This window comes from Clytia hemisphaerica, unplaced genomic scaffold (assembly GCF_902728285.1).
Source record: "Clytia hemisphaerica strain Z4C2 unplaced genomic scaffold, Clytia hemisphaerica genome assembly, whole genome shotgun sequence".
Lineage (NCBI taxonomy): Eukaryota > Metazoa > Cnidaria > Hydrozoa > Leptothecata > Clytiidae > Clytia > Clytia hemisphaerica.
Window position 1 is genome coordinate 605829 of NW_027104387.1, and position 10985 is coordinate 616813.

A 10985-nucleotide genomic window follows, 5' to 3' on the forward strand; every position below is an offset into this window, starting at 1 on the left:
TTAAAAAAATGCTCCATTTTGGCTGATTTTAGAACAAAATACTAAGATTTTTCAAAAATTTCTTTAAGGGACCACCCTTTTTGAAATTTTTAGTACACATGGTACTAAAATTATTTTGAGCTTTTTTGCAGTACCACCACGTCACTAAATGTCATGATGTCTGAGATTTTAGTACCGACCCCCCCCCTGAGTGATGTATAAAGGTGAATCAAAAATAAAGCTGAAAAATAGGTGAATCCCATCTCTGAATGTCCAAGATAGTTCTTCTTTGCATTGCTTCAAGCAGGTTTTAATAGGATTGCAGGAAAGCCATAAGGGTATCAGGAGAGCTGCAGATTAAGACAACTCATTTATAGCTTCTTTGTGACTTGGTTGGAAGTTTGTGATGCTGTTTACATTGATTGCATTATTTTGGTTTTGTATTGTTATTGTTTTGATAGGATTTCTTTGTGTTAGTTTCCCATTCTCATTCATCAGAGGGCCTATTGTCTTTATCTTTGATTTCTTTTTGGTTTTAGTGATAAATAATAATGATAATGGTATATATCATATATCCAGTTGAATTTTAATATCTTGTTATGGAACAAATTAAAGACAAAGTAACAGATTTGGTGAAAGAGTTTGCAACGTCAGTTGACGAAGATATTGAAATGCTTGACACAAATGGAGTTGTCCTGAAGTTTGCCAGCAATGCACCAGTTGAGACTGTCCAGTGGATCTGCAAATTGATTGAAAAGCCAGGTATTTACATTTGGTAATTTATAGTTCTTAGTAGATGTGTTATAGTATTTAAGCTATTAGCTGTGAAAAATTAATAATAATGTTTTACAGATTTCCAGGCCACCGTGCAAGCACATGGGCCTCTATAAATCGCTCATACATTGGTTTGGTTTATTACAAAGGTTAACTTCAAACAGATATGCAACAATAGTGACAATTTCAATCATACTCAAACATTTTCTCTTTCCAAGCTAGACCGAGGTTTTCTTTAAACTCTTGTATTGTAGATGATTTAACTACTTTTTCAGGTAGGCTATTCCACTGTTGAATGCCCCGATAGTAAAGGGAGTTGCTCTGGGGTCCACGGACACCATCGTTCCCGAAAATTCTTACCAGTTCAGAATTATGTGTTCTCATTGGTCTTATTCGTTGGTTAAATTTCTTAGGAACACACGATTTTTCATAGTGATTTAAATGTTTAAAGATCTCAACCATATCACTTACCGCACGCCTATATTTTAGACTTGGGATTCCAATTCTTTGTAGTCTGCTTTCATAACATAGTCGTCCACATGTTTCAACCGTTTTTGTAGCGCGCCGCTGAACACCTTCTATAAGTTTTTTGTGTTTTTTTAGTTTTGGTGACCAAATGACTTGTGCATATTCTAGGTGGGGCCTGACAAATGTTATGTAAAGTTTACGGAATAATTCAGGAGTGAGATACGCGAAGGTTCTTCTAATTAGACCAGCCATTGAGTTTGCCTTTTTTACTTGGTTTGATATATGTTGGTCGAATGATAGATTTTGGTCAAAGATAACTCCGAGATCCTTTTCGAATTGTACATGTTTCAGTAAATTTCCTCCGAGTCTGTATTGATGTACATGTTTAATTATATTCGGCTTACCTAACGTTAGTACATGACATTTGTCGGGATGAAATTTTTAAAAGCCACGTATCTGACCACTGCTGTAGTCGATCGATGTCCTCCTGGATTATAAGTGCATCTTCAATTGATTCTACTTTATTGACAAGTTTAGTGTCGTCAGCAAATAGAAAGAGTTGTGATTTAATTGAATCTGGTAAATCGTTGATGTATAGAACAAAAAGGGTAGGCCCTAGGACACTACCTTGGGGTACTCCACTAAGAACTAATTGTTTTTCGGATTCAGCTCCATTTACTTTAACTATCTGAAATCGATCCTTCAGGAAGTATCTGATCCATTCAAGCAACTTATTTCTTATTCCGTAGGCTTCTAATTTGATTAAGAGCCTTTGGTGGGGAACTGAGTCGAATGCCTTTGCAAAGTCAAAGTATACTGCGTCAACAGCTTTGCCGTTAGCAATGTCTTCGGTACACACATCTAGATAGTTTAGCAGTTGTGTTACTGTTGATCGGCGATTGATAAAACCATGTTGCTTGTTAGAAAGCAGTTTCTCTTGCTCTAGATGTGACATAATATGTGTTTTAAGAATCTTTTCCATCATTCGACACACAATGGATGTCAGGCTAATCGGACGGTAGTTTTCAGCTATATTTTTGTTTCCTTTTTTGTAAACAGGTGATACATTAGCATGCTTCCAGTCGTTTGGGAGACAACTTTCGTTGAGAGATTTTGTCATTATAAGGAAGAGCGGTTCTGCAATATATTCAGCGAGCTCCTTGAGCATCCTTGGGTGAAGTTCATCTGGCCCCATGGATTTGTTTGGATTTAACGCCTTGAGCTCCTTTTTAATAGTTTCAGTTAGTATATTTATCTCTACTTCTTTATCCGTCCTGGAATGGAATTCAGGGAGTTGTTCAAGTGGCTCACGTGTAAAGACACTACAGAATTGGCTCTGGAGTATGTTGGCTTTACTTTTATCATCATATTTGATCGAATTTTCATTATTAGGGTTTTCGAGGAGAGGATGTATTCCCGTTCTTGCTTTCAGATTGCTGCGTACATATTTCCAGAATCTGGAAATTAGCTGTAGATCTTATTTTAAGTTTTTTTCACATACTCCATTTCATATTTATAAAGTCTTATCTGATCAGCTGGGAAATGAAAACCTAGATCAATAAATAAATTAACTGACTAATGTTATTTTGTACTTTTGTAGTTTTATCAGGTGGTGCAGAACTCAGTTTGAAGCATTATGAAGTTGATGGGGATGAAGATTCCCAAATCTTTATCATTTCTGCGAACAGTACACAACTTGTGAAAGCAGCTGACCAGTTCAACTTGATGAAACAAACACACGAAGGAATCATTAAAGCATTCAGACATGAAGAAAGATTTGATTTTGAGAATTTTGAAGAAAACAATGTGGATTTTTTCTCTTGTTCTGAACAGCAATATTTGATCAAATGTATGTTGAATAATGTGATTAGTGATGATGAAGAAATTAAACACGTACCTGGGTATCCTAAAGTTAAAGTCTATAAATCAAGGCCTGTTAGTAAGTATTCTGTACTCCTACTGTTATGTTATTTGTTATATTGCCACGTGCAAGGAATTCTTTTGAGTGATTATTTTGCAAGTGAAATACCTTCTCTTGAAATTTCTGTGCTTTTTTCTCAAGTTTGAAATACATCTAGATAAAGTTTATAACTTTCTACTGCCTTTTCCAGGCTTTTAAAGTAATCATTTATTTTAGATAGAATAAAAATTGTGTTTGGTTCTTCAGACATAGCAGTAGTACCATCATTACCTTTTAAAAAATCCTAAACTTTTTTTTAATTTAACAGATTTTTCATTGAATTTTTATGATATGATCTTTATTATAGTTCCAAGATGTAGAGCTAAGAAGATCATAGACGTCTACCCACTTCATGCCCACGATAATTTGAAAGGATTGAAAAATAAGTGGTACAGTGACTACACAAAATTCACTCAGCCCTTAGGTAAGAAATGAAGCTTTCATCGTGTTAATGTTATGGCAGTCATGGGGTTATACATTAATCATTTTGGGAATTCAGCATTAGGAAAGAATAACAAACATAATGCTGGTCAAATATATTATCTTAAAAGTTAAGGGAAAATTGGAGAAACTAACAAAAAATGGGTTTAAAGAAAATATTCACTCCTTCATGCAAAAACCCCTCTATTTCAGGGGTTTAACTGTTACAATGTTTTGAAAATCTTTATACCGTTTGTTAAGTTGTTGGTTTGATTATCAGCACCACAAAATATTAAATTCATCAATCACTTCAAATTTTCTTTGAAATTTCTTACATTGAGGGTCGACACTTCATTAGAAGGATTGAGTGCACACATGTTTGATTACTTTTTGGACCTACCCCGGTGGGGTGGAGGTCCTATAAATTCACCTCTGTCCGTCCGTCCGTTCGTTACCAGCTTTTCTCGAGATTGAATCATAGGAATCATTTGATTTTTGGTACAAAGGTGCAAAACGGTGGTGGCCAAAATGTGACGGAGCCCGATTTTCGAAAAAAAAAATTTTGGGCAAATTTGGGCCAAAAAACGGCTAAAAAAAGGGTTTTTTGGACATTGTGAAATATTGGATTGTTCTTTTTTTCTGATTTTTTTGCATTAAAGTAGGTAAAAGATGGGTCAAGCAGATTTTTGTAAAAAAACTTTTCAGCTCAAAAAACCCATCTTTATCTATAAGAATCACTATTAATAAGCATACATCAATGTTCTTAGCCAAATTACTCAATTTTTTGATAAGATAGATGTCTTTTTATGCTCACGAAGTCTTGAATATGAATATAGAATAGAATATTTCAAGAGCATGAAATTTTGGTTTCTAAACGTTTTTTTTATAAGAAACAAACGACTAATTTTAATAAATCTTCACTATTTGTGTTCTGAATGATTGTTTAACGTTCATGCTCACGTAGATATCAATTATATATGTGTTAAATGCATAACCAGGTAGGTCCATAAAAGTATCACTTGTTCTGTTTCATTTTTTACAGAGGAGATCAAGAAATATTTTGGTGAAAGCATCACGTTATATTTTTCATTTTTGGAATATTACACCAAGTACCTGATCCCACCTGCTATTGTTGGATTCTTCCATTCATGGTTTTTCGTTTGGGATTCTACAGACACAGACAATATTTTGTTTGCTGTAATGAATGTCATTTGGGCTACAGTTTTTCTGGAGCTTTGGAAACGTAAAGGAGCTTCGATAGTTCATTCATGGGGAAGACTCGATACTCATACAGGTTCCAATTCAATTGTTTATTCACTGCTGGAAAATCAGAACATTATTAAGCTTGCATAAAGTGTTTTTTGGATGATGATAATTCATCATTTTTTCACTATCTAATGATCTACTTAAAAAGCTTCATTCATGCATAAGTTAATTTCTTTTATTCAAATGTCGGGTGATTATAATCAGAAATAATGACATTGCTGTCTTAATTCACAATCGTTTTGATTTTTAGAAACCTCGACCATTTTGGAGAAACCAAGAGCTGAATACAAAGGCCATCCAAGGGTCAGTCCCATTACTGGCCTCTTGGAGCCTTACTACCCAACTTGGAGACGAAGACTCAAGATGTATTTGGTCACTTATCCAGTGCTGGTATTATCCTTGCTCTTTGCTGCAATTGGGATGTGGTTTTATTTTGAATTTAAAGAGAAGTTAATGGCCTGGAATAAAGGCTCATCAGGAGGTTTATTGAATAAGATGTTGATGAAAATACCTGGAGTGGTATACGCTTCCATCATCTTTGGCTTAAATAATTTATATGGGAAATTGGCAGTCATCATGAACGACTGGGGTAAGTTTTTTTGCTCATCCAACCAGGAAAAACATCTGTCGAACAAAATAAGTGAAAAAAATCACACACCTTTCATCCCTGATGAACGAATTATTTCTGGAAGAGCACAATTTAGATTAATAATTTCATTACTTGCTGTTAGTTGAGGGTTGAGATGTTTTTCAAGGTTTTTCGAATTTACAAGGTCGTAGTGATGTTTAGGTTAAAGAGATGATCAGATTGATTAAGAACTTTCGCCTGTAAATTTTTACCATGGTCCTGATCGAAACCTTAGTGAAATCTGCAAGAGTTTCTTTATTTACTCCTTACAACATGAAAACTCTTCTGTTTTTTTTTTTGCTACAAATATAAAACTTTGGAAAGAGTTAAGCAAAAAGATATAAAGGTTTTTCTCAGAACCGTTGAAGGAATCTATATTGGCAAACATCTGAACCCATCAAATTATCAAAAGACTCTGGCACTGCCAGTCAGACTCATTCTTTCCTAAAGGTCCAGGTTTCACTTGATTACAAAGCTTGAGGTTGTTCTAATATTTCTTTCAGTGAAATCACGTTGTTAATATTATGTTAATCTTTCGATTTAGAGAACCATCGAATCCAGTCATCTTACAACAATCATCTCATTGTTAAATTAGTATTGGTAAGAAAACATTATTGCTATTATCAGTAATATTAGGTGCTTTAAAAAAGACTGTATAATATCTAAGCTTTATTCATCGCTTTATCATATATTTCTGTTATCACCGAACTAACATGGCTACCGTGTAGGAGTTTTATAAAGGGGAAATCCGATGATATTTGGTCTACTCATAGTATTTAGGTCTGTGCTAAAAACCATTTTTAACAATTTTTATTCCAATATTGAGGTTTCGAAATCAAAAACTTTCAGATTGTCCCTTCAAACAACACAATGCCCTGAGATACAAAATTTGATAAGAAAAAGGTTTTAAAGTGTCTTCTCTCGATACTCTTTCCAAAGAAAAGGAATTGGAAATCAACTTATGTTTCTTAACCATTCTTTTTTTCAGTTTTACTTCGTCAATAGCTTCTTATCTCTCTTCTATATTGCCTTTTATTTACAAGATATGGCTATGTTAAAACAGGTAAGAAAAATGTCATGTTTTTATTGTTTAACCTATGGATAAATGATTTTTTAAATGATTGAGTATTTTATCGTATTTGATCTAACTTCTACCAATCCTTTTAGAAATGACTACTGAAAAAGAAATCGAAACTGTATTCGATGAGTGATGATTATCCTTCTTAAACTTTAAGTCAAGATGAAGGCGTAGGGATGTGGCGCTCATCGCTCTTGACTACTGTCTGGGAGGTCTGAGTTCGATTCCCACTGTATTACTACCGTTCACTTGGCAAATTAACACAGATTTGCCCGGGTCAACACATACCATGTGAGAGGAATTGGGTACCGCTACTCTGATACAAGAGTGTGGGTGATATGCCAGACATTGTGGTGTGTGGTGTCACACATCCCGTTGTGCGCCTGTGACGAGCTATAATATGGTCTTCCGCGTAGTTCGAGTGTCATCGCTATGCATTTATGGTATCTGTGCACAGAACCAGCGATGTCTGAACAGCTATGCATTCCCACTTGAAAAAAAAAGAATTCTCACTTTGTTAGGAGTAGGACACATTTCCCATGGGGAGGGCTCATATCATATCATATCATATCATATCATCAGTCAAGATGTACAGATCTTAACATAGTATATTTTGATTGATTCTTTCATTTGTATACAGCATCTGGCAACCCTTCTTATTACACAACAAATCATACAACAAGTTCAAGAATCCGTGTTCCCTTACATGAAGTTCAAACGCCACAACATCAAGGTGGAGAAAACATCAGTTGGACTGGTCAAATTCAAGAAAATCCGTGACCCGAAAAATCAAGTCTCGCGTGAAGGCAATCTGCCGGAATACTCTGTAAGTTTTTTTTCACCTTGATTGGGTTTGTGCTGATCGGACCTTTAAACTTTCTTCTTTCATTCTATATATCTTTCTTTCTATCCTATCTCGTTTTAATTTTCAAAATAGATGAAATAGCTCCAACCCTATACTTTAGGCGTACAAACTTTCTTGAGCAGAGATTTTAGCCCTTTTCGCGGTGAAAGTAAATTTCTTTGAAACTTCTTGAAAGGCCCATACGCTCACGAAGAACTATTGACAAAATTATTGACCAACTTAAAATAAAATGTAAAGTTTATTGCGAGCCTCATAAGTCAAAAGACAAAAGGTTCAACCAATTCAAGAAGTGTTTGTCTCTTTAAGCCATTTTGTTATTTGAAATTATTCAATTTATGTCTCGATTCGCGAAAATTTATGCTTGCGAAAAAGATTTTTTCGTCAAATTCTTGAAGAAAATGTCGTGAATTTCGCGATTTTGTTTATCTCGCGAAAGTTTTCCTCTCGAAAGTTGGAAGGCTAAAGTAATATTTAATTTCGACTCTCGCTCAAAAGAACTTTAACTTGCTTTTTAGACAACGTTCCAAGATTACTTAGAACTCTTCTTACAATTTGGCTACGTCTTTTTATTCTCGGCTGTTTACCCATTGGCTGCTTTTTGGGCTGTTCTGAACAATTTGGTTGAAATGAAGACAGATGCATTTAAATTGTGTAATTTACATCAAAGACCATTCATCCAACCTGCTTCTTCCATTGGCGCTTGGCAGGTATCTAAAATTGTACTACACTACTGTGTGTGTGTCAGTGTCTCGAAAGCTGACAGGCAGTTTAAACTACAGCGTAAGACAGTTCTAACGAGACCTGTAATGAGAAGCCAATAATTATCGCTACAGTTTAATTGGGTGACCATTTTGAGGGCCGTTTTTTTCTTTGCTATAGGTTCTTTATCATACTTAGGATTAAACCTTTAAAAATATTTTATTAAATAGTGAACTATGTGCGTGTTTTATTTAACATTTTAACGGATGAGAACGTATCTTCTCCGTAGACTTCTATTCGTTCCAAGTATCAGTTTAAAGTAACCTAGAGAGATAAAGTAATAGCTGATCGAAAAGAACTTCACCCGATCAAAACATATTGGCGAAAACAATATTCATGTGAGTGATAAAATATTCCTTCCTTTTGTTCTTTTAGATTGCTTTTGAAGTGATGAGTATCATAGCAGTGATGACAAATTGTGCTTTGATCGCCATGTCTCCCTCCATTCGATCATGGTTGTCAATGGAGACCAACCCTATACATTACGTCATTTGTTTTGTAGCCATCGAGGTAAGAAATGATTTTCTTTTAATTCCGTTGTACCTAGCCTAAAATATACGATTTATTTCTTCGCCAAAACGCCACTTCCACTTTGTAACATTTTCCTTCGGCTCGACCCCAGGTTCTTGGGATCAAAACAATCGAATTTTTACATTTTTTTTTAGATTATATTCTGAAAATCTCGTTTTAACCCCGATTCGAACCACCAAATTAGTCTTACCAGCGATTCGAAACACGACTCACTAACCACCAGACCACCGAGCCCCTGAAAATTTTCATAAACTGGGCAAATTTTTAAAGAGACAGATAACGTAACAGTATACAAGGGGTAACCAGACCTCGCGATTTTAGGCTAACTGGTTGAAAATCTTTCAAGGGAGCCTGACCCATAAATACATCCTGGGGGTGCACTAATGACTGGGTGGTTGGGTGGTGCACTAATGACTGGATGGTGGGGGTACTCGTTTGTTTTTTCGGGATTTAGCTGCCTCTCTATCGTTTACCTTTAGATAATCTACTGTTTTTTTCTCATTTCCAGCATGTAGTTATTTTGGTGAAGATTGCAATCACATACATGATACCTGACATTCCTGGTGATATCAAAAAAGTTATTGCCAAGCAACAATATCAAAGAAATCAAAGAATTAAGGTGAATTGCAATAATTAATTTTTTTAAAGAAGAAAACTATGGATCTAATTCGATCTTCAAGGGACCTAGAATTTTCGAGTTAGAGAGAGTTGACTGTGTGTTGAAATTCAATTCGAATATTTAAGGAGTCTTTCAGATACGTCAATTGTCAGAATTTTAAATGCCTCTCTGTTGGACGAGACTTTTTGTAGTACACTTTTTTGCTCAGAATTTTCTTTCTGATGGTTTTAATTATTTTCGTTGAATTCAACTTTGATATATTTTTTTCCTTTGCTGGTGGTTAGCCTGTAACATCATTTTTTTAGCTATTAAAACCTTTACCAGGCCTAATTCGTGGGTCCCATTTCAAAAAAGTCTCAAAACCGATGTACTCTTGAACCAAACAAATGCGATTGTGTCCCATAAGAGCCCTATAAGAGATGCTACCAAATGTGAACTAGCGAATATTGTGAATTTATTGAACAGGAAAATTATTCTTGAATTTCTTCAAATTATCTTTTCACAGGAAAAAGAACTGCAAGAATTATACAAACGACAACGATTGACGTCCGAATAAAAAGAGTCCAGTCTGTTTACACGTAAAATAGATCAATAGATCCAGTGAAATTTATTGATAAAGTGCGCTGGCTTGTGGCGTGGGTTGTATAATGTCTGTCCCGGTATTGAAAGAAAAGGTTTGGGGTAGATGATACTGATAGATTATGGCTAATGCATCGTAAGATGTCATCTTAACAACAATTCCGTGTAGATTATTTGGAGTGATAATAATGGGGAAATTGATGATTGGTAGGAATAAATTGTTCCTTTTATTTAGAAACACAGACATTTGTTGTGCCTTTTTTATGTATAGAAATTTCAAGACTTTTCCGGAAGGAACTTGTGTCGAGGAATTAGATTTTTCGTTATTTTTTAAGGTATATTTTGTAGTACAATTTGTCTGTAAATATAGTTTTTTTCACGTCATCATCTATTTATACACGTTCAGCTTTTGTAGATACATTAATATTTGGCTCGAATACCTCTTTAACTTTCAACATTTTGATTTATTTCTTGTAACTTTGACAACTGATATCTGATCAGTGAGTGTTTGCAGATCTAATTTGGAATATATGGTTGCCTTAGTAAGAAACTTTTCGTTTAGTCGAGTAAACCAGCGAAATTTCATGAGTTTTATTTTTTTATGTACCTTTGTTATGTTATGTAATATTTGATTTTTTAGGTTTTAACTAGAACATATTTTTTTGGGAACAAGATTCGCAAATATGCGACAAAATATTTCCCAACAACAGCTTTTAAAATTGTAATTGAAATTATTTTCTAACGATGAAACAAAAATTCTTGTCCTTACTTCTTCTTATTCCTTAACTCTATCAATCACTGTAAATAAAGTTATCAAATAAATATACTATAGAAAAGAGAGTATTTTACAAATACACCCTGATAAGAATTTGTTTTCTTCGCACACGCACGCGGTGATAGGCGCGAGCGTAGCACGTATAGAGGTTGTTTACATCAAATTTCTCGAGCGATACTTTGTTAAATTAGTTTCCTTGTGGTAACATACACGGAACCGTTCGCGATAGATGATCTAGACATGTCCACGGACTTATATCCGGATGACGGTCTTTTGGCTATCAT

At 34.7% G+C, this 10985-nt stretch overlaps 1 protein-coding gene across 1 annotated transcript; it reads left to right on the plus strand.

The window, feature by feature from the left end:
- Positions 1-507: 507 nt before the first annotated feature.
- Positions 508-10595, plus strand: LOC136819509 (anoctamin-10-like). Its single transcript, XM_067075743.1, has 12 exons — positions 508-741; positions 2822-3160; positions 3489-3605; positions 4644-4895; positions 5118-5456; positions 6040-6095; positions 6484-6558; positions 7214-7399; positions 7954-8145; positions 8573-8707; positions 9237-9347; positions 9853-10595. Exons 1-12 carry the CDS (start codon positions 579-581, stop codon positions 9901-9903), a joined length of 2016 nt encoding a protein of 671 aa, XP_066931844.1. The 5' UTR covers positions 508-578; the 3' UTR covers positions 9904-10595.
- The last annotated feature ends 390 nt before the right edge of the window (positions 10596-10985 follow it).